Below are 22,179 nucleotides of genomic sequence, written 5' to 3' on the forward strand. Positions count from 1 at the left end.
TTTTTCCGTAGATATATATTATAAACATCGAATATAGGGCGTTTAATATCGGGGTCTAGAGTATCGAGCTTGAAGATATTTATTTAGATCTCGATAATACGTAGAGAATTAATGCCTTCGAGAGTAGTTTAAGAAAGATTTTAAGATATCGTAGACTAAAATTGAGATTATAATATAATATCGCACGAAGATAATCGACGTTATTATCGACTTTAAACTTTTCTCTAAGAATATAATTGATTTTAAGAGTATAACTATAAGAGAGCGCGCTCGATATTTTGTTTTTAATAATTCTTTTAATATCGATTTGCAGTACGTCGAGCTGTAGAGGATATAAGGCCAAAATCTAAAATTAATTAAGATATATTACTTATAAGGATAGAGATAGAGAGAAATAGAGAAAATTAGAGAGAAAATTGATATTCTTAGTCAAGACCTACTAAATCCTTAGTTACTTCTTAATAAGATAAGAGTTTCCCAGAATAGTCTTATAGCGAGGCTTGGCACAGAAGTAATTTTATTCTTAAGCCAGGAGAAAGCAAGCTTTTCAATTAGTGAACTAACCTAGAGAGGATTAAAAGCAATTTTAATAAGGCTAGAAAAATTGATGACTAATCAGATTTCCGTTGATTGGATATGATATTATCAAAAGTACACCTGTAATGGGCGAATTACTAATTCATACCCCAAAAGTATGGATCCTTACCGAATCATACCCCTAATTACTGAATCATACCCCTACACCAAATTTCACCCAAATATGGGGTATGATTCGGTAATTTGCCATTGCTTGGGGTATGATTTGATGAGGATCTTAAATGAGAAGTTAATGGTAGCGGTAGGCTTACTGAGCGTCTGGTAGTAGTCGTTGACTTGATTATTGATGACGGTGGTATTTACGCTGCGCAACGGGGCGGGGTTCGGGGCGGGGTTTGACCCCCGAAGCTTACCCCGCCAAATTATTCCTTCGGGGGCCCTACGGGACCCGAATAGGGGTGTCTGCAGCGTGAAGTGCGGACACCCCCGGGCTCGAAATTTCGCCCACTCGGCTTTCGTCTGATGTTTTTAGGCTGATAGAATTCTCATCAAATGCGGTCGGAGAAACTCCCTTATTTCTATGATCGAATAAGCCAGATCGCGGATTATCTCCTTCGTAGTTTGAGGCCACTTTGACAACTTACCAAATCATACCCCAAGCAATGGCAAATTACCGAATCATACCCCATATTTGGGTGTGATTTGGTGTAGGGGTATGATTCGGTAATTAGGGGTATGATTCGGTAAGGATTCGTACTTTCGGGGTATGATTCGGTAATTTGCCGCACCTGTAATGATCAAACATTCACTCAAAAATATAGTCACCAAAACATCAAATTTGAACCGGTCCACTATTAGTCGACTGGTCCAAAGATATTATGAACCGGTCCACCGACTATTAACGAAATACTCATATCGGTCCATGGACCGGTCCAATGGACCGGTCCAGACTATTAGTTGAACGGTTCGCGGTCGACCGCTGGGAGCCTTCCATCTACCTTAGGCCCCTGGCTGCGCGATCATGACGATTTTGAATTTTGATTGATGGGGATTGAAAGGGATTGAGGGGGGTTGAAGGAAGTTGGAGGGATGGTGGGATGTCGAACGAGAGTCTCGCAGTCTTTCATAGGCGCGACAAAGGAGGACGGGCTGGAGCACTTGCTAAGTAAAGTAAAGTACCTTGCTACTTGCTAGCCTTAGTAGGTGGCAATTAATGAGCAAATGGGAGGCATGAATGGAAAGTGGTCAAGTCTTACGAGGTACCCAGCTCAAAGACACGACGACAAAGAAGCAAGAAGGCCATGTGCGGGAAGCCAAGGGCACTTTTGTGTCAAGAGGGACGGTGATGGAGATAAGGTTTCCCCACGGCATTAGCCTTTTGAGCCAGTTGCATCAGTTGCATGCATTAGTGACAGTACATCTTACCTGACCGCTCCTTCGCGCGCTTTATTCGGCAACGCTTTCCAGCCGACTCCGAGTGGCAAGTCACACCAGGCATTCTCCAGTGCAATGCCACTCACTTCTTTTGCTAGCGATGCCCACGCCACTGGATCTGATTCGCGTACTAAAGTATACGGTACCGACAACAAGTCAGAGCAGGTGTCAATCGAACATAGGCGCCGGAAGAGAAGACATGCAACGGTGAACCCACTTCTACAATAGAAAGGCTGAGCGAGGGAAAACATCATAGAGGAACAGGTGCCGTGATATGCTTGCGCCACATGCTCTGTTCCTAGTAGCTCATGTCCATTTGTTGATTGCGCATCTCACATCCAGATCCGCTGCAGAAGCGTGTAATAGCCGTGCGATTGGCCGAGTCAACGGCTTGACCCAACCAAGCATGTTCACCAGCAACGTTCACGGCGGGTTTTAAGGGAGATGATCGAGGATGGTTCAGAAGTCACTCTCTTACTCAGATTTCCCCGCAGCCGTGCATAAAGTCGAGTTGACAGCAAAGCCACTCACACTTTTGTCTTTCCCTTCCGGATGTCCTGCGCGATGGCGTCCGCTTTTCAGATTGTTTCAACATTAGGATTGTGGTTGAGAGACCAACATTATATGAGAGGCTTACCTCCGTAAAGAGAGGCAACCTTCAACTTATCAACTATTTACAAATACTGCTGAGCAATATGACTCCGTCAATAGCATCGGCAGCTACCCAAACCATCGCCACCATCGCCTTTGGCATTGTCGCCACACTGATCAGTGCCCTCACCGTCTGGCAAGGCCGCAGAGCCTGGCGAAGACTGTACGGACGGCAGAGCGAGCGAAACGCCGAGTCCGACGTCGAGTCACGTGATTATCCCCTTCATCATTGGCCAACTCCGCGCTTACTAATCCTCGCTTAAGAAACCAGCATTGAACTCGAAGCGCGTCCCTCTTATCCCCATGTCTTCGAGCTTCCGGCAACGCCATTCACGGACGTGGAAGAGACTGGGCTTCTCGAATCGCCTGCAGCTTTTGCTCCATCCGCAGCACCGACCACGACTACAGTTGCGCTGGCTTAGATTTTTCTGCGAGGGAGCGAGGGACGGTGTCCTGTGGGCTTTGGATCCTGTATCTGAAATGCATGGAGTTGTCGATCAGTTCATGGAGACGGTGTTTTTGCGAATTTTTCATGAGCTTATGCTCGGTAGGAAATGAGGAAATAACGATCAGGTTTATAGACGCGTGCACTGAGTAGCATCCTGGGCAATGGGCACCTCAATGCAGAGCTATTGACGGCGGCGTTGAAGTGCAGAGGGCATGAGAGAGAGAATTCGGATATATATTCTGCAACGCATTATCATGGATCTCGTTTCACCTGAATGCTCTTTCAATTGATTATTACCCCTGTTGACGGAACGAAAACACCCCCACGAGGTGATATAATGGAAGCTCACATAGTTTGAAATGGTCAACACTCTAGACTCCTTCTCCGAAAGATTCAGACTGAGAGAGAACAAAAGGCATGAACGTTGAGACATGCTTAAATATCAAACTTTCCGAGGTATCTTGTACAAAGGAGGGCCTGTTCTATGGGATGAAGGGGAAACTCACAACGCCATTATCTAGCAATACTAACGAAGACCGCAAGAGGTCCCGTAGAAAAACCCCCATTATCAGGATCGATCCTGCTCCAGTCGCCTTTCAAGCTCGTCCTGGAGCACTGTTGGGCCCTGACTGCTTGGAGCCAGTATCTTTGAACATGTCCAGGTACTGGTGGGCGTGGCAGTACTGCCTCGTGTACTGATGGGTGATGTTTGGGCAGCACGGAAGACCACTTCGGCTATTGTCGCAAGGTGCAGTGAGCTGACGAGGTGCGACGGGGCAGCGACACCAATACATCCGTCGTGTGTAGAAGCACATCGTGGTCCTTGCTGAGGATCGATTTCGAGGGAAGGTGGAAGCTGATGTTAGGTGATCTGTCGTGACTTTAATGTTCTGGGTGTTTTAGAGAGAGAGAAATTCGGATAGGTTCTCGGCCCTGGATATTTATCATGGACGTCAGGAAAAAGACGATGTCACGAGCCATGTGATGACCGTGCCTCAATCTGCAACACTTTGGCAAAGACATTGTCATTGATTTTTTCTTTGTCGCTTAGGGATTTCTTTGTAGATTCTTGTTTACTCTGCCCATGTCAAACCTGATTGTCGCGCACACTTAGAATGTCAATTTCATTGTTAGCACAAGGCTCGGTTGGACGAAACACAATTCAAGTCGAGCTTGACGACGCACGGTGTTGTAGGTATCCACATCAACCGTCCGTAAAGGCGGGAACTAGATCAATATAGAATAGCATTTGCTCGTTCCTAGACCTTCACTATGCTGCACTAGTATCGTGAGCCGGGAATGGAGGTAGCTGCAAGTGCGCGCTTCGTCACTCGGGCAGTAGTCGCCTTTGTAGTAGGGGACGCATGAGTCGCACGAGGCGTAGGGATAGTCCATGATCTTGACTCAGTTGCCGAGAGATGGTGCTTTGTTGCGGGTGAAGACGTGGGGGAAGAGGTTGGGCAAAGACGGGATGCTGAGGTCAGATGGACCGCACGTGCCATAAAGGTGGGAAAGGCTTACCAGTGGGGATGCTGCTGTGTATATGGCGAGCACAGCGTGCCATAAACGGCGAGGTTAAGGGGAAAGTTCGGATGACAGATCGAGGAGTAGTGGTGAAATAGCCCAAATTTGCTAGGGGTCTGAAACATTGAGAGATGGGGACTCGCCTACAAAATTGAAGGAGGACCAAGGGAGGAGTACCCTCTCCTGGAGCCTGCGCCTTATTTTTTGACTAGTTGAGCAATTTCCCTACCTGAGCAAGGACCATCGACCTAAGAGACGCTAGAAGCACAGAGATAACAAAACGCCATGATCACGGCAATGACTATAACCATCGACATGGAGACGAGTGGAACATACATCGAACGCCTGGGATAGAAGGATTGGACGACTTTACAACAAAGTCGAAAATGTTCACCAGTCGCTTGAGGCGTACAGACTCATACTGTATCACCGAATGGGACAGCTGGAATCAAATCTTTCTGTGGCACAGACCAAGAAAGTTTGAACAGCTTTTCTCGCATGAGGAGAAACAAATCCTTACGTCGAGGAGGCTCGGCCGGCAGTCCAAAGACTATGATCTCGTCCCCCGGTATTATCAGCCTCCTGTAATTTAGTGAAGCCTTGGTCCGGTCTGAGCGCATTCTCAAGGAGTTTATCTGGCATGTTTCGAGCTCAAGATCCTTGACCAAGAGGTTGACTAAAGGTGCATTGTAGATCCTCAAACGAACGACAATGCTCCCGAATGTTGACGAAGTCAAGAGTATTGTACTCTCAGCTCTGAAGACGACGGTTTTCGTCGTCCACTAGTATAATTTGATAATGGCACTTTTGCGACATGGAGATCCGCAAGTACTTATCCAGATCACAGCTGACCTGTAGTCCCGGTAAAATCTTGGCTCGGATAGTAACATTTCGAGTCCCAGCGTCTGATGGTCCTGACCTCCAGTACCATAAAGTTGAATTCTGGTTCTCCCTTGCTTGTTGAAGCAAATTTGGACACAATTGTGATCACTGCAACGCAATCGAAAGGCCCAAATCTCAGGCAAAAGCCTAAAGAAGTCAAAGAAGCTTACGCAGTACCATGCCAAGTCGGACGTTCCTGCCCCTGCACCCCTGGTGAACCAACCAACTCCAATGAGTATGCCGGTATTGCTGTCCCTTGAATCTCATGTACATCGTTTTTTTCAAGCCCCTCCGGTCCACTGCTGTCCCGAACATCGATCATATTCCTTTCATCCTGGTTGTCACCTTCATCAATGACAGGGTACAGCCCGGCAGCCGCAATATTGCCATGATGTAGGAGCCGCGAAGCCTTCTTGTGTTTTTGGTGGCGCAATGTCAGGAAGCCGATGAAAGCAAGGGCGATCACGCCCAAAGACAGGCCCAAGCCGACCCCAATTTTAGCTGAGGGTTTAAGGCCTGGAGATGCAATCGAAGATGTGGGTTTGGCGATGGAGGTTGTCGAAGATGTGGGTTTGGCGATGGAGGTTGTCGAAGATGAGGATTTGGCTATGGAGGTTGTCGAAGATGAGGATTTGGCTATAGAGGTTGTCGAAGATGAGGATTTGGCTATAGAGGTTGTCGAAGATGAGGAGGTAGGTGGGGATGTTGTTGCTGATGTGGAGACAGGAGTGGATGTCGTTGTTGATGCGGAAGAAGACGTAGATATTGTTGGAGGGCTACTGGCTGTCGTTTCGGCATTGGAACTCGTTGCCTGAGACGAAGGGTCGCTGGGCGCCAACGTGGGACTGGTGCTTGGAGTAGTCTCGGTGGCGACTTGGACGATGGAATTGATGTTGGATTGAATCTCTCCGGGTATAACGGAAGGAAGACCGGCATATGGAGAGATGATGACTTGAGCCAGACAGACATTGATGGAAAAGATGGCAGCAAAGATCCAATTGTCGATAATCGTCATAATTCATTGAACACAAGCTGACCTCGAATCATGCTCAAAAGACAGGGAGTGAGTGAGGAAGAGCAGGATGATGGAGCAGCGCCTTGTGTAGGGGCTAGGCGCACCAACCATTCTAGGCCTACATCCTTGACAACTTGGTAGGGCGTCATGGTGTAGGTGTGCATTATTCTTTGCATCAATGCGCCAGGAACTCATTGACTAAGTATGTTCGGAGAGCTCGCTAAGTGGCTGTCAGATCGTGTACCACAATACCTTACTCTGAATTTTCTGCTGGGATCGGCACTAGTCGATCGGATCGACGCAGAGATGACGCAGGGATAGCGGGATGATTCAATGAAAAACACCTTGAAAGTCTTTCCTGCGTGAAGTAGAATACCAATTTAATGGTTTAGTTTTTGAGAAAGCTTAGAATTTTCGATGCAGCTTTAGTCTAAAATATCCTTTCCTGGATTTTATCTACTTAACTTTAGGTTTTAATTTTTAAATATATATTTTTTTGCCGGTACGGCCCCGTAAATCGGTGAATTTCACGTACAAGAGTTCCCGCAACGGCGCTAAACTAACAAAGTCAGACCTTTGCGCTGTGGCTGATCGGATGTGGGCTCGGAAGTGGGAATCGCACACTAATCAACGGTCTAGTAATAGATTTAGATTGACCTTGAAAACCGACCAAGGGATGATGTTGAGTATCTGGTAACCTTGCATGCATGAGTTCATGTACCCGCAGTTTACAGTGTGATGTCGTGAGACCGTCAATTGAGAGTGGTGAGAGTGGGAATGGGTTTTTGGGACTGCTACTTAACACTCTGGATGGTTGAGGTTGGGTGTCTGAGTTAAGATGACAATCCTTTGTAAGCATTGACTCGTCGCAGAGTTCTTCATCGTTGGTATACAAGGAAGGCGTCTATTGCTTATTAAGCTTGTTGAGTCCTTTATCTTTCGCTATAATGATCATTGTTGAGTTGAAGAGTCAATTACTGCCGACATATTTAATCTCGCTCCACGGGACTCTAGCGTCACTTTGCATGTTCTTCGGTCATCGTACACCATCAAACGTCACACAGATACAGAAATTGTCCACCAGTATCGGCATAGCATACACAGCAGGCTGTGATCCTCGCAAATACTCTTGGGAACCCGTCACATCAAGTTCAAAAGCCAGATTCTAAGGAATACAATGGCGGAACCGTCTTGCTATGCTGGAGCCAATATTATCGTCGGCCTAATCACCGAGGACTTTCACGATGATGTGAGTGAAGCTATCGAAGGACGTTTGACTGAGTGCAAGGCCATGGAAGAAGACGTGTGAGAGCTGCCAGTGGTCGATGGAGCCGCGTCAGAGATTGTTGCGGGGGCTAGAGTCCCCTGCAGTGCCGCGATCCCCATTATCTGTTGAACTCGTCGCTGAACATCAGTGACTGTCGGCATAGTCTCCATATTGAAAAAACCGTCCGCGTCCCTATCAATGAATTTCACGTTGTATCTCGAAGTGATGGAGATTGTATGCTCTTCCAGAGACTTAGGCTGGGGTGCGGGCTCACTTGGACTACAGTGCTTAACGAGGTTGCTCTTTGTGGGTGTTTGGCCGAACGTGGTACTGCTGAGGATTTCTGCGGCAGGAGGCTGCTCGTCACCAATCGCAAAGATTCCAGGGGAGTCTGGGTCAGCGTCAGCGATTGCTCTGGACCCTGACGGACTATGGGCAGCTGTGGACTGTTTTCACTTCTCCGGGACCTCGTTCCCAACTCTTCTGATTTTCTCCGGGATCTCCTCGCCGCTCCTTTTCGGAATCTTTGTGATATCTGTCGAACGAGTGTACTGGACTGAGTGATACATCCTCGAGTTCAAAGGCAAGGTCAAGTTCGTCGGCGAGCGATTCCTGCATGCGTTGTTTCTCCCGCAAAACCTCCTCCCCCTTTTCACCAAGAGCTGTAAAACCTCGGTGTTTCGGGAGGGCAAATTACAAAATCATACCCCAAACTATGGGATCCTTACAGATTCATACCCCATCTTACATTGAACGCCATCTGAACATTTTCCGTGTTCGACCGCATAGTGCGGAAAAAGTTCAGCATTTTCGATTCTGAACACAATCTCGATTCTGATCGTCGAAGCATAGCTCCATCATTGGCCTGTTGAAGTGTTGAAGAAGACGATGATGAGGATGCGGGGAGAGGACTGAGCGCTTTCACTTCTTAGATGCCATGGCGGGCTCATTACCAAATCATACCCCGAAACTATGAATCCTTACCGAACCGTACGCCTGTATATAAAGCGAGGTTTAATAGTAGTAGTAGGCTTAATGTGAGAGGTGCAGTAGCCTCTTTCTTAACTGGACTTAAGTAGGCCACATTTGAGTTTAGGATAGAGATACCTACTATGTTAGGCCTATAGACGGCGACTATGATATCGTAGTATTGGCTATTATAATAGACTGTGATAGTAGACTATTGAATGAGTAATAGTGGTAGCTATGGTAGTGGTAGCTATCTATGTCGGATTTATCGGATTTAAGATGGCGCGAATGGGGGTATGGCGCGAATGGGGGTAGATACGATTAGGGCTGGCCATAGGATACCCCGCTAATGTGAGACTAGACGCAATGATGATGAAGTGAAAGTGACGTAGTAATGATGAAGTGCAAGTGACAAAACAATGTGGTACTGACATCAGAGAAAGAGCCCTGATGCACTAGATGTCTTTGAACAGCTTCACACTGTTCATGCCTCTTAGGCCAGCTCATCTCTTCTTACCATCCCCACGCGCCTTGCACCCATCGGTAGCACGACTTCAGTCTCGCTCTAAGTTCCTCACTCACGACATCTTCCACAGCCGCTCAAAGGCAACCATGGCTCAGCCACAACACTTCATTGCCACTTCGGGCGCCAAGGACTCGGTCTGGGTTCATACGGACCCCTACTCGCAGCGTCCACGCTTTCCCAAACTCACTCGAGATCTTCAAGCTGAGGTATGTGTTGTTGGCTCTGGCATCGCTGGTGTTTCTACTGCGTACGAGCTGGTTTCTCGAGGCGTAAGCGTTGTCATGCTCGAAGCTAGAGACGTCGTCTCGGGCGAATCAGGAAGAACAAGCGGCCACCTGTCCACTGATGGTTTCGTTGACATTGCCAAGAAGCATGGAAATGATGGAGCCAAGGCTGTTGCCGAAAGTTATTCATGGGCCATCAAGCGTGTCGGTGAAATCTCTTCAAAGCTAGGCGTTGACTGCGAGTACCGACAACTACCGGCATACCACATCTCGCAGTATGCCAGGAGCGACGAAAGTCATGCGAAAGAGGTAGAATCTCTTAAAAAAGAAGTGTCCAAGGCGGGAGAGCTCGGGTTGTCCGCGTCTTTTGAAGAGGGTTACGCTATCAAAGGTTGGGATGGTAAGATCGACCAACGAGATGCGGCAGTCTTCAACCAACAAGCTACATTCCATCCCACCAAATATATTAAAGGCGTTCTTGCTTGGCTCTCCGAGCAGTCCAACTTCACGTGCTTCACACGCACACGAGTCATGTCGATTGAAGAGAAAGGCGTGGAAATATTGGGCATTGGCTCGAAAGATGTACGCGTGAGCACCTTAGATGGGCATACTATCATCTGCGAGAATGCAGTCGAGGCCACTTGTATTCCATTGCAAAAGCTCAGCGTTGTTGCGCAATTGGAGTTCATGCGGACATATTGCATTGCGATCCGGGTACCGAAAGGCTACATTGAAGACTGTCTTATCTACGACGTGGCCAGTCCCTATCGCTACGTACGACTTACTGCTTGTGACGAGGAAGATGACTATCTAGTCGTAGGTGGCTGCGACCATAAAGTGGGTCAGGAAGACGAGAATGGTCGTTTCAACGAGTTGGAAGATTGGACTCGCCAAAGGTATGAGTACCTGCTGACAATGACCACACTTACTAAGACTATTAAAGATTCACAAAAGCTAAAACAGTCGATTACAAGTGGTCCGGTCAAGTACTAGAGCCTGTAGACCATGTCGCCATGATCGGCCTTAATCAAGGAAACTCGCACATCTACATCGCAACCGGCGATGCTGGCAATGGCCTGGTTCACTACGTCCTCGGAGGGAAACTTATCGCCGACCTCATCACCAAAACCCCCAACTCCTGGAGCTCCGTCTACTCTCCGAAACGCCTCGCCAGTATCGCGTCCAGCCTACCGAGCATGATCAGCCACGATGTCCAAATCAACGCTCAATACAAGCGTTTCCTGCAGAGCGACATCTCCGACATTGAAGACCTAGCACCTGGCACAGGGGGTGTGCTGAACACCAAAACGAGCAAACCCGTAGCCGTGTATAAAGATGGCGAAGGCAAAGTGAGCACATTCTCGGCCTTGTGCCCGCATTTGAAAGGGGTGGTGTGTTGGAATGGGACGGAGGAGAGTTGGGATTGTCCGATTCATGGCAGTCGGTTTTCGAAAGACGGGGTGCAGGTTATGGGTCCTGCGAAAGCGGGACTGGGGCCTGTAGATAAGGAGGGTGAGGTCAGACAGCAACAGGCTGTTCAGGGATGAATTCGGTTCTTCCTCCGGCAAGTTAATGGCTTGCGGTGCGTTTTAATGTTCTACAATGTGATACATGCCCAAAAAAAGCCTCATTCCAGATTTAGTTTCATCGAGCTTCTTTAACGAGCTACTGGCCGGTCCTTGAGAAAGAAAAGTACGTTTCAAAACTGATAAACTCCTTGATGCCAACGCCTTCTTTAAATCTGCTCCAACGTGCGTACTTATGATGCTAGACGTTCGGCCGTTGCCGCAGCTTTGCTGAGTCTGCGATGCCATGACTTGTCCGCCGCGAATGCTTCACAGGTAGGGAAACCAAAGGTCTGAGGCTCGAATTTCCGGGGAAATGGGGTGATACAAATTCTACACTGAGTATGATCACTGTCACCTTCGATTCTACAAGGCCGGCAATGAGTTTGGGAAAAGGAGACGGGGGTTTGGCTGCTGGCCAGCCGCATTGGTCCGCCGTGGCTGCAAGAGGCTTGATGGGGCAGAAGGTGACTTGGGTAGGTGTGGTGGAGTGACTTCGGTACGTGATAATTACCGTGGGACAACATGGGTATGGAGAACGTATGACTTCATTTGCTTTACTTGGAAGATAGAGTTGTACTTTGATTTTCAGATTGGTTCAATGGGAGACTCAAAGGCGGTAAACAGAATAGATATTCTATACACCTAATCCCTTCACCCGCACGCATGCAGAGATAGATCGTTCGTAGACTCTCCCAGCTTTGAAGTCGAAATTCCATTTTCTAAAGGATATTGAATTCTAGGCAGCAACGGCCCGATACTTCGAGATCTTTAACACAAAGGGATGTTATCATAGTGCTGTGAAGTTGTGGGTGGACTACGAAAGGGCCGTTGAGATCGATAAGTTGTTCAAACTCCCTCGCGTTGGCAACATAGTAGGACATACGCGCATGGAGAAGTGTAAAACGTTGTGTAAAACTTGCTAAACCTCCCTAGTACTCTCCCTGCTACTTCCCAAGGTGCCATCGACGCTGCATTATATAGATTATTCGTACAGGGGAACTGTACGAAAAGAGAGCTGTGGTTCATGGTAGTCGTACTATTGGCTACAGTCCGGGATGCTCCCAGCTACACGGGACCTCGAGATCTGCCCGCCGGTGCCCACGTCCCCCAACCAGGTTCGTAGAGGCCCACAAGTTGACATCCCGCGTGGTCAAACGTAGGAGTCTTGTCCATCTTGACTAGAGCGAAGCTGCTTTACCAAGTGAAAAAGAGATCGAGAGATAATGGAACGGCTGGATTGAAACATTCATTTCGGGTACCGGGTTGGACTGCGCAAGAAACGTCTGAGGTGTCTTCTATTGCAGATAACGTTTGTTTAATGGTAGACTTATCTGGCAAAAAGAAATAAGTCGTTCGGTCAATCATATATATATTATAGCTTGCTTTCATAAATCAGAGAAACCGCACAACGCGCCGGGACCGCCTCGCACCAAATATCTGTCAATATGTATCGGATGAAAGGAACATGTCTAAGGGCTTGTAGCATGTGAATCCCAACACGTCGTCTCGCACGGCGACTTGCTATACCGCACTGGAATCGCTCTCGGAATGCTTTTTCGACTGGCCAAGGGACATGGCGGTATCGTGCGAAAACAGTTCATGATATCCCAATAGCCAGTGCGAAAGGTGTTCGACTGCTGGGGTACCTTCCACCATGCGCTGCCACTGAATCGGCTCTGCTTCATCTTGGATACTCGTCCTTTCGTAGGAAGCCCAAGTTCGGCAACTGCGGAAGATGCGCTTCGGGTAGTACTTCCTTGTGGATGGTGATTGTGGGGAGATGGCGAATGTCCAACTCGGGACTGCTGCTTTTCTGCCATCCCCTCATAGTACTCACGGCGTGTTGCGTCCGGTGCATGATCAGTGGGAAAGGGTGGGTTGCGAGCGACTTCTCAGAGGGGAAACCAGTCTGGTTCCGTTGCAAAGACGCTCGCTGAATTCAAGAAGCATCCTCTTCCGTCTACTCGGGAGCCAAGAGTAATTTTGATATCTTTTGTGGCTAGGCCCCTTCTACTGCTGGGATCGCTGCTGGGAGTGTTGGGATCGCTGGACCGGTTTAGTTGTTTTGAAAGGTGGAGGCTTTTGAAGCTCGAGTTGACAGAGGATAAGATGGATCTTCGTAATGGCAGATGACATCGAAAGAAACCCGGAAATTAAGTAAGGCAGCTGGACATGACACCTACGGTCAACTCGACAACACTAACAACAGTCAGTAGAACGCCACAATCTAAAGGAAGCGTACTGACACCCAGAGCAAGACGAACACCAGCTTCCAGGTCACGTCGCCGTTATAAGACGCAGTGTTGGGCTCACGACCACATCGAAATGGCCAACTGTACTCTAACCTTCATTTACACAAGAGATCCAACCCGTCGACACAAAGTAAGGTATACGGTATCTGCAAACCCTAGGGCTATCAGGCCCAAATGCGCTTACATCTGCTTTGGAAGTGCGCCTGACCTGAGCCCAATTTGGGGGCCATTAACCCAGGAAGTAGGTACTCTGAAATCTCCTCTTGACTTCCTCTGAGCGGTAGAAGGTAGTAAGTTAGGTTCCTTTCGGTCTCGTGCATTCAAAGCTAACAAGATACCTCGGATACAGTACGTGCTCATGCTGCAGCTGCGCGTCCTCGCAAGGGAAGTACAGACTGGTTTCATCCGGTCTGACTTCTTCTTTCCCTCCAACGTACTACCATTATTACTATAACGTCACTAGAGTCATCAACATGGCATCACTCACTCCGGAGGCATCGTCCCTGTGCACGCCGGGAGCATTGTCGCTGCACTCGCTTGCATCTGGGTTTTTGTGATTCGGGTAAATATTTTTCAGCATACTCTACACTACTCAAAACACAGATGAACCGCCCGTGGTGTTCCACTGGCTACCAATGATTGGCAGTACTGTAGAATACGGCATCGATGATATCCAAGTTTATCTTTAAATACAAGGCCAAGGTGCATGTTTGCGTTGCCCATAATGTGCTGGCGAACCTCGATACGTGAATACTAACACTGATTGCCAAGTATAGAGATACTCTCACGCTGATCTTTCTTCGTAGGAGTAATACTATCTACCTTTGGTCAAGTTGCAACCAATTCATCTTGAGCGGAGATCTCAAAGACGTGAATGCTGAAGAGATACTCCGTCTTGACGACGCCCGTCTTTAACAAGGAGTTTGTCTATGATGTGTGAAATGCAAAGTTCATAGAGCAGAGAAAGTATGCTACACAATGACCTTCCCAAGAGCTCTTCTAATCCTCCTCATTAACTCATGAAGTTCGGCCTGATCTCTAAGACTCTTCGTTCCGGTGTTTCATTAACGAAAGACGAGATCCGCTCCTTCATCGATCGGACCGCCCACTTCAGGGACTCGAGCGGCAGCGTTCAACTGCCTCCAATATTGGCTCAAATCACCCTCACTACCGCTTCTAGATCCTTGCAAGAAAAAGAGCTCCGTGAAAAGCTTGAGACCACGTTCGGAGACTTATACCACGATTTGGACGAAAGCTTCCGGCCCACCAATCTTCGAGATATAGCTCAGAGGAAGATAATCCAAATCTACACCGGAATCATTACAGCAAGACGCTTCAAGCGCAAAGAAAGGACAGCGAAGAAATGTTTTGGAACTTGATGACCAGTGTCTACAAAGACGCTACACCTCATAGATAGGCCTGTTGACGGCAAGGCAGCACTGATCCTCCGTCACTAATTCGTGGATAAACCTCCGACTCGCAGCGCAACCAGAGATCACGAAGGAGCTTTACCAAGAGCAGCTGCACGATCTAAGTGCCACTGCTCTGACCAACAGCAACGTCCAAAAAGTCCCCCTAAGCACTGCACGTGATACACAAAACCATCAGCCTCCATCCTCCAAACCACTCCATACGGAAACTTAGGAACTTGTTTCCGATTGCACGCAGCAACTGGGTGGTCCGGCCCTCGCATCTACTCCTCGCTGCGCCTGCAACTATGGCAAAGAGCGACCAGTACTTCCCCAACGCAGAATTGTGGGATCCGCACCGATGGGAAAGCATGGCGGATCCGAAGGACGAGGAGAGAGAGAAGATGGATTACGGATACGGTCTCGTGTCTACCGGAGCCGATAGCACGTACCTGCCCTTTGGCGCGGGCAGGCATAGGTGCATTGGCGAGCAGTTTGCGTATTTGCAATTGAGTATTGTTCTGATTGTTACGGTGCGGGAGTTCAGGTTGAGGAATGAAGATGGTAAGGAGGGCGTTGTAGCTACGGATTACTCGGTGAGTGGCCGCTTTGTGCCCGTTATGCGGTTTTGGCGAACGTTTGTCCAGTCATTATTTTCTCGCCCCATGGAACCAGCGCGAGTGAAGTGGGAGAGGCGCAATGGATGCTCTTGAATCACATGGTTGATGATGCATCTTTGCTCTAAGCGTGGAACTTGATCAGTCGAAGACTACGGGAGAAATCTTCTAACAATATTCTCATCTTTCGAAATCAGCCACGACAACTACAGGGACGCGGGGAGTTGACACATCACTCCATTCCACCCTTATATAATAGCTTGTTTGAGCCTCAGTCAGCTCCTCCGAACTGCTCCAGCTAGACTGAAAGGCTTTCTGACGAATGTGTATACGCTTATAGAACATCACATCGACTTCGAGTCCCCCAACGTCAAATACGAGCTAACATATTTTTGAACTCTTGACCTTGTCTCCATATCCTTCCAAACCCCTAAGACGGCACTGTCCCGACTCAGGAAAATAAATGGACCATAGAAAGGCCATCCCGACGGGACCGGAATGCGCTGGGGTCCGAGCTTGACTGACTAAGTGCCGTGTTTGTTGATGTATCTATCGAGGCTATCTATACGTAGAGAGGCCGTGAGGGGTTGCAGTAGCCGGAGGATAGGCATCGGTCCCCATCGGACAGGAAATCTTCAGAGTCAGTGATTCCGATGTGCAGTGGAGGGATCAGTCAGAGAGCTCAGAGGGCGTGCGGTAAAGAAAGGGTGGGGGGAAATTGACGCCATGTCAGGGCCTTCCTTTCTTCCTTCATTTCCTTTCTCCTTGCCACGTAGGGAAGCTTGAAAGATCAGAATTTCCAACAGTTGGTGGCAAGTCCTTCGCGGGTATGGACATTGGGTTCTTTCACTTTCAATTTTGATTTTCTATGTCGAAATCTTTTATGTCTTAATGATTTCGATGTGGCCTGTTGCATCTCCAACCATTGTTTCAAAACGCAAGCATCAATGGAATTCATTGGACAGAAGAGACGAAAATTGCAGCATGACTATTATGGAGTATTACCAAAAGTACTTTTAGAAAGCTCGACCAAGCGCAGTTCTCTTTGGAATTCGGTCACAGCGGGCAGGGTTCTCGAAGAGGCGGTTAGACATATGGGAACGGAAGCGGAATTCGACACCGCGTATTCCTGTTGGGTTCGCGGGCCTCGAAATTTTTGGGATTCACGTGATCAGGACCGCCGTTGTAGGTTCTGCGGATCGCTTCCTGGCTGATACGCCTCAATGCCTCTTCGCCTAGAGCGCTGAAAACTTGGTGGATGCCGAGGTCTCCTGTTCTGTTTCTCAGGGGATCTTCGACGGTCATGTCTCGCATCTCGTGTGGGAAGCGGACGGAGAGAGATCGCTTCATCTGCGAGTCGTCAAAACTCCTCCTCTTCTTGGAACAGACCGCCTCCGCCGTCTCTGACTGGTAACCATTGCTGCTCGCGAGCGCACCGTCAGTCACATATCTGGACCGGCTTGATACGCCAGACCTCGGCGTACGTATTCGAGGAACGTATCCGTTGCTTTCTGTTTCGGAGCTGTTTTCTTGGGAAGTGGCAGGAATCCGGAACCGTATCTATTTATGGTTGATAATGAATGTGTGGAGTTGGAAGAAGCTGGATATGGAGGATGAAACCATGGACGCAACTGTGCAGTTAGTGGCAAGCCGAGGACCTTTGACGAAGATAAGCCCTACTGGTGAGGTAACTACCTGAGACTCGGGATCTCTTTCTTTTTGGCAACCCTGTGAGAATTACCTGTCTTCGTTAGTTTAAGGATGTCTGTTTTTCTACGCAGTGCTCGAGTGTCCTCGGACCAAAATGTTCAAAGTCAGCTCTTCAAGGTGCGGAGACGAGGCTAGGTAGGTTTCATAAGGTGGAGCTTGCGTATTGTTATACAGCGATCTCATGCTCTACCTGTTCGTGGCGATCGTCGTAGCCAACGGGTCATAAATTTTATTGGGAAAGGGATAATAGATCCATGATACTTCTAGACCCTGATTCCGTCGAATGAAGTCAGCCAACACCGAAGACTCTACGTCTGCTTTACCTAGGTTCCATCGGATGGCAAATATTTTCGAAGGTAAGTCGACGTATGGAAGCCAAAGTCGGTGCCATGCCCACGCACCGAGCTCCAAATTGTTCAACGTTCGAGGAAGACGATTCAGCAGGCTTTCGAGAACCCGAGTCAACGTGGGACGTCTGCGTGGGAGCCCTTTACCTCAAACCTTGCGAAACTTGATGTACGCAGCGCTTCTAGATTAACAGTTTCTAACAAAGCTGGCAACAACTCTGTGTTACTAACTTACTATCATTTCCAGGGTTGATTTTGAAATCCCTAATCGTATCGAGTGACTGTTGTGTCTTCCACCCTGGAACATCGCTTTCACATCGGAATAATTGGCCCAAGGGTTGAATCTCGAGGTTCCGCAGGCTCCTCTGATGCCTCCAGAGATAAAGCAGATCTCCTGCTTCTGGACGACCACCCAGGCTGTAAAAGTAGTAGTCGAAATTTGTGAAGAAATCTTCCGGTATTGCGTGGAGAATTGGCCTAGAGCCTTGCTAGCTGGAGCTTCTTCATTCAAGAACTTCCGACGGTCACAGAGTGCACATGAGAGAGGCTTCGTTTTCAATTTTATAGAGAGTGGCAGAGTCCGGATCGTCTGCACGACATCTGGACTCGATGTCTCGATACATTCGGCTCGTTGCTACTACAGAAATATTTTTAAAAATGAGACACAGAGACCTCGGATGATTTGGTCTAGTGGTCTCTTCATACCCAAGACAGACAAAACTAGTTTACTCTCTCTGTAACGGAACAAGAGAGTTGTCGTGGCTAGACGACGACTGCTGTGGCTGTGAGGAGGTGCGAGGAAGAACAACGTAGCTCGCAATTGCCTCTAGATGCTCCACTGGCGGCTTGCTGAACCCAGACAGCTCTGATTGTCCATCATATTAGAGCCTGAAATCAAAGAGAAGCATTGGCTAGATCCCAGTGCATAGATCGCCGAAGGGGCTGGGGATCCGGAGCAAGCACTGCGAAGGGTGGCAGCTATTAATCGAATAAGGTACACAACTGAAACGCTCGTACTTTGTCCTCTGTAAAGTCGACTGTCTAAGTAGGGTCTACAGCTCAAGAATATTTCCGCAGAGATATGGGGTTAAACTTCGTTGATCCTTAAAGTAGCTACAAAGAAATCACCGAGGGATATCTCCTCTAGTGTGAAAGAAACCGAGAAACGGCTGGCTTCTGGCCACCACCACGTCACGAGACAAGCCCTACAACTTCGCACCCTCCGTCGTCCCTTCAACGCCCCTCTTCAAATCCTCATTGAACCCCTCATACGTCGCCTTCAGTATCCTCCCCATCAGCCACGGACTCATCGCCCAAAACAAGACGCCCGCAAACTCCTCACTCTGACCCAACGTCGTGCCCCCCGGGGTCACCTCGCTCTCCTCAAACGTGAACGTGTGCTTGCCCGACAGTATGCCGTAGTTGGGCGGTCCCTTCCATTCGAAGCAGTCGGGCGTGTTCTGCGTGATGGTGCCGGTGAACGGCGGGCCTATCTCGAGGAAGAGCGTGTTGCCGGGGGCGAGGGCGGAGGGGTCGGGGTAGGAGGGTTCGAGAGGGGTGATGCCTTTGAAGAGGCCGGTGTGGTAGGTGCGGAGGTTGGGGAAGTCGAGGAGCTGGTAGGGGTGGTGGGTGTTAGTGTGCGAGGTGATGGGGAAGGCAGAGGAGGCTCGTGGGACGTACCACGCTCCTGACTTTCGAGGGCGGTGCGTTGATCTCAATGGTGGTGGAAATCATTGCGTTGTGAGAGAAGTGCAATCCTGACTTCGTTGCGGGGGATGGATGCTCGATGGTCGGTATTCGGTATTCGGTATAGCCATGATCGAGCTTGGGCTGAGGCTCGGCTTACGAATTGTTGCATTGAGATTTTAGGCGGCGCAAGGCACGCGCAGAACATAGGCTTACGCATGGAGGAATCGCGGAGAGGATCATGGGTCATATCTTGCCGCGATTTGTGCCAATCGATCTGAAGACATGGATATTGAGGAGAAGGTCCGGTTCAAAAATTAGGGCTTACGCAGGGAAAACACACAAGGGATCAAACAGTGCGCTAAGTCTTGGTCACAGTGATCCCTACAATGCCTTTGACCCTAAATGTTCAACCATGTCTGTTTACCGTTCACTACGTGCTGCACGGCATAGATGAACTTTCAGGCACTCAAGAAACCATCTAAGATCAGCATACTCCTGCTCCTTCCCAGCTCATCAACCCAACTGCCTTCCATTCTTAAGCGACATATCTTCCCATCATCGGCCCTCAACCCTTTCGTATGCCAACGAAAATCAAAAAGCACAGCATGGAAGAGGCTGAGGGTCCTAGTCAACGACATCTAGAAGGGTCTGGATCGCCGCGGAAAGTGTAGTCGGATGGAAGGACCGGGCAATCTGCGAAGATGCTTTTGACCGTCTCAACGAGTTCTGCACCTGATCATGGCAGCTTTGTATGCCCGAGGCCTCTTCTCCAAGCAAAGCTAGACCATCAAAATTTTCCATAGTGTCGATTGTCTTGGTGCGATGGGAGCCAACAAAGAAGTCGTGAGGCTCTCCATGACTTGCCGGCGCCTTGAAGAGGCAGAGAAGATGATCCTAGAAGATTTTCCGCGCACAGAGTTGCCAGCAGAAGCCGAAAGACTCAAAAGGGCCAAGCAGAAAATGATCCAGGACGAAGTGAAAAGTACCGTTCTAACGCACTTCTTGCATTACGTCAAGTTCAAGGGCCGACGTCATCTTCGAGAATCGAGAAGGAACTCACGGAGGTAAAGCGTCCAGACTGGCAGCAAGCACGGGACAAGCACCTCACAATTTTCGAGGAATGCGTTGTACATCTGATGAATGTGGCACCGATTAGCACGGCGAAACACATAGACAAGCGGGCCTTGGTCATCCATATTGTCCGAAAACAAGCGCGAAAAGACCTAAGACCACAGTGTCCTAAGACGGAACAGTCGCCCGGATCGAGGAACACGTGTGCGCAGAAAGGCTCGGGAAATTCGAAATTAATAGGCGCTTGTGTGCTACAATGTACGACGTCCAAGCGTCCACTGGCAGAAGGAAGGGATACCAAATGCTAAAGAGTGGCAAGCCCAGATTTTTTTCCACCATGTCTGGTCGATACCCTAGATGCTTGCTGAGCAATTCCGATCGTTAAAGCACAATGACACAATTACCTTCGCAAAAAGACCATTTTCCAAACACCTTAAACTCCCAAAATGAAGTTACCTATAGCGGAGCATCCACGAGGAAGACGTCTGTTTGTGAAACTCTTTCTGGAACTTCAGGCGGTCTTTCCCAATGTCCCGGTGCCCCCAACTGTCATCCACTTGTAACTTCCGCAGGTTCGGGTACGAAAAACTGGGACGATAGAGATCGGACAGGAATTGTTCCTCGTGTGGACGTGTCAAACTGTTGCCCGCGATCGTTGCTGTCTCAATAGAAGCCGGAAGAATGTCCACTGCCCTTGACATCTTGCCCCGTTGGAAGAGCATGTCAGTGTCGACCTTGACATGTTTCAGCGCCGTGAAGCCTCTCAAAGTGCCAATGAACCGACTCTGCCCAGAACCGGTAGATAGAACTAGTTCCTCCAATGTACCTCTTGCATTTTTCAGCAAATCACTGATACGGTGCAGTCCCCATCCTGCACGATGCGCAATGTACTTGAAGCTTCGCAATGCTTCGATACTATTGCAAAGCTTCTCGAGCCCTTCCACACTCATGCCGCAGGTCTCCAAGAATATATGCTCAATAGTCGGGCTCGCGCCAGGGTAATCAAGCCAACCATCTCGATAGCAGTCTCGGTACATTCCGACCAGGTTGCGGCCATGCATGGATTGTATGCCCGGTAGTGAGGCGAGCAGAGGGAACATCTCCAGATCGCAGACGCCGTTCTCAGAAGTGTCCTTCTCCAATACGTATACAGCCTTGAGCTTTGACAGAGCTCTGTCACCGTGGACGTCGAGGGATTGCCGTTTGATCAATCGTATCATCTCCTTCACTTGCTCTAACTTAGTGTGGTCCAACCGAATCGTGAGCCTTCGAATGTTTGGAAGACAGGCAAGCATGAGAGCGAATAGATAGTCTTCATCGCCTATATTGATCTTTTCCAGCCATCCGTCCACCTCATGTGCCGGTATGAGTCTGGTTCGGCGGAGAATATCCCTCAAGTCAGCCTCCTCCACAAGGCTTCTCTTGCAAGTAACTTCTGCCACCAACGCCGTCCTCTCTTTGTTGCGAGGTCCTTCAAAGTTCCTCCAGCTTCTGTGGCCTCGAAGTTCTACCGACTCGGGATAGAGCGCGATCCACGGCCGCGCACACATCTCGTACAGCATATTTGCGGCGGCGACATGGTTGACATTGATCTTTGTATACTCCGCTTTTAGTTGTCTGTGTTCCTGCTGGATAGGCGCTGCGATTTCTTTGACGCGATGACTTGTTCGACCGTAGTTCTCGAGATCTGCTGGTTGGACTCGCTGTGATATCTGATAGATCAGCTCGTTTGGCAAAGCGTTGAACGACATGCTTGAAGCCACAGAGTGTCAAAGACAAGATACTTGACAGAAGCTTGATGAAAGTGGGAAAAGTTTGACACGAGTAACGATTCGAAATGATGACTCGTGGAAAGTATGCGGAGAGAGCGGGGAGTGTAAACAGTGCCTTGGCGAGCTTGGCACGAGCTGATGCCCCGCTTTTCGCGCCAAAGCTTGGTGCGAAAAGTCCAGCGGAATGTATACCTTAGCATTGATCAATTCCGCGGCATTCGGTTGAGGACTCCATCGTTGTGACTGTTCGTTGATAGGGTCGATTCC

At 48.8% G+C, this 22,179-nt stretch overlaps 10 protein-coding genes across 10 annotated transcripts; 5 read left to right on the forward strand and 5 right to left on the reverse strand.

Moving 5' to 3' along the window:
- Nucleotides 1-2,666: 2,666 nt before the first annotated feature.
- HO173_013138 (uncharacterized protein) lies at nt 2,667-3,044 on the forward strand (the record flags this gene model as incomplete). Its single annotated transcript, XM_037314963.1, has 2 exons — nt 2,667-2,832; nt 2,887-3,044. 2 exons carry the CDS (start codon nt 2,667-2,669, stop codon nt 3,042-3,044), a joined length of 324 nt encoding a protein of 107 aa, XP_037158119.1.
- Nucleotides 3,045-5,435: 2,391 nt separating this feature from the next.
- Nucleotides 5,436-6,491, reverse strand: HO173_013139 (uncharacterized protein; the record flags this gene model as incomplete). Its single annotated transcript, XM_037314964.1, has 2 exons — nt 5,436-5,584; nt 5,654-6,491. The coding sequence occupies 2 exons, from the start codon at nt 6,489-6,491 to the stop codon at nt 5,436-5,438; spliced, it is 987 nt and encodes a 328-aa protein (XP_037158120.1).
- Nucleotides 6,492-7,730: 1,239 nt separating this feature from the next.
- On the reverse strand, nt 7,731-8,376 carry HO173_013140 (uncharacterized protein; the record flags this gene model as incomplete). The annotated part of the gene is made up of 2 exons (XM_037314965.1): nt 7,731-8,114; nt 8,206-8,376. The coding sequence occupies 2 exons, from the start codon at nt 8,374-8,376 to the stop codon at nt 7,731-7,733; spliced, it is 555 nt and encodes a 184-aa protein (XP_037158121.1).
- Nucleotides 8,377-9,339: 963 nt separating this feature from the next.
- Nucleotides 9,340-11,024, forward strand: HO173_013141 (uncharacterized protein; the record flags this gene model as incomplete). Its single annotated transcript, XM_037314966.1, has 2 exons — nt 9,340-10,373; nt 10,421-11,024. 2 exons carry the CDS (start codon nt 9,340-9,342, stop codon nt 11,022-11,024), a joined length of 1,638 nt encoding a protein of 545 aa, XP_037158122.1.
- A 3,292-nt stretch (nt 11,025-14,316) lies between these two features.
- On the forward strand, nt 14,317-14,676 carry HO173_013142 (uncharacterized protein; the record flags this gene model as incomplete). Its single annotated transcript, XM_037314967.1, has 1 exon — nt 14,317-14,676. One exon carries the CDS (start codon nt 14,317-14,319, stop codon nt 14,674-14,676), a length of 360 nt encoding a protein of 119 aa, XP_037158123.1.
- A 338-nt stretch (nt 14,677-15,014) lies between these two features.
- HO173_013143 (uncharacterized protein) lies at nt 15,015-15,419 on the forward strand (the record flags this gene model as incomplete). Its single annotated transcript, XM_037314968.1, has 1 exon — nt 15,015-15,419. The coding sequence occupies one exon, from the start codon at nt 15,015-15,017 to the stop codon at nt 15,417-15,419; it is 405 nt and encodes a 134-aa protein (XP_037158124.1).
- A 990-nt stretch (nt 15,420-16,409) lies between these two features.
- HO173_013144 (uncharacterized protein) lies at nt 16,410-16,673 on the reverse strand (the record flags this gene model as incomplete). The annotated part of the gene is made up of 1 exon (XM_037314969.1): nt 16,410-16,673. One exon carries the CDS (start codon nt 16,671-16,673, stop codon nt 16,410-16,412), a length of 264 nt encoding a protein of 87 aa, XP_037158125.1.
- A 1,912-nt stretch (nt 16,674-18,585) lies between these two features.
- HO173_013145 (uncharacterized protein) lies at nt 18,586-19,114 on the reverse strand (the record flags this gene model as incomplete). Its single annotated transcript, XM_037314970.1, has 2 exons — nt 18,586-18,993; nt 19,061-19,114. 2 exons carry the CDS (start codon nt 19,112-19,114, stop codon nt 18,586-18,588), a joined length of 462 nt encoding a protein of 153 aa, XP_037158126.1.
- A 777-nt stretch (nt 19,115-19,891) lies between these two features.
- On the forward strand, nt 19,892-20,137 carry HO173_013146 (uncharacterized protein; the record flags this gene model as incomplete). Its single annotated transcript, XM_037314971.1, has 1 exon — nt 19,892-20,137. The coding sequence occupies one exon, from the start codon at nt 19,892-19,894 to the stop codon at nt 20,135-20,137; it is 246 nt and encodes an 81-aa protein (XP_037158127.1).
- Nucleotides 20,138-20,592: 455 nt separating this feature from the next.
- HO173_013147 (uncharacterized protein) lies at nt 20,593-21,891 on the reverse strand (the record flags this gene model as incomplete). Its single annotated transcript, XM_037314972.1, has 1 exon — nt 20,593-21,891. The coding sequence occupies one exon, from the start codon at nt 21,889-21,891 to the stop codon at nt 20,593-20,595; it is 1,299 nt and encodes a 432-aa protein (XP_037158128.1).
- Between the last annotated feature and the right edge of the window lie 288 nt (nt 21,892-22,179).

Source organism: Letharia columbiana (assembly GCF_014066305.1).
Source record: "Letharia columbiana isolate WasteWater2 chromosome Unknown xpSc0000088_s0, whole genome shotgun sequence".
Lineage (NCBI taxonomy): Eukaryota > Fungi > Ascomycota > Lecanoromycetes > Lecanorales > Parmeliaceae > Letharia > Letharia columbiana.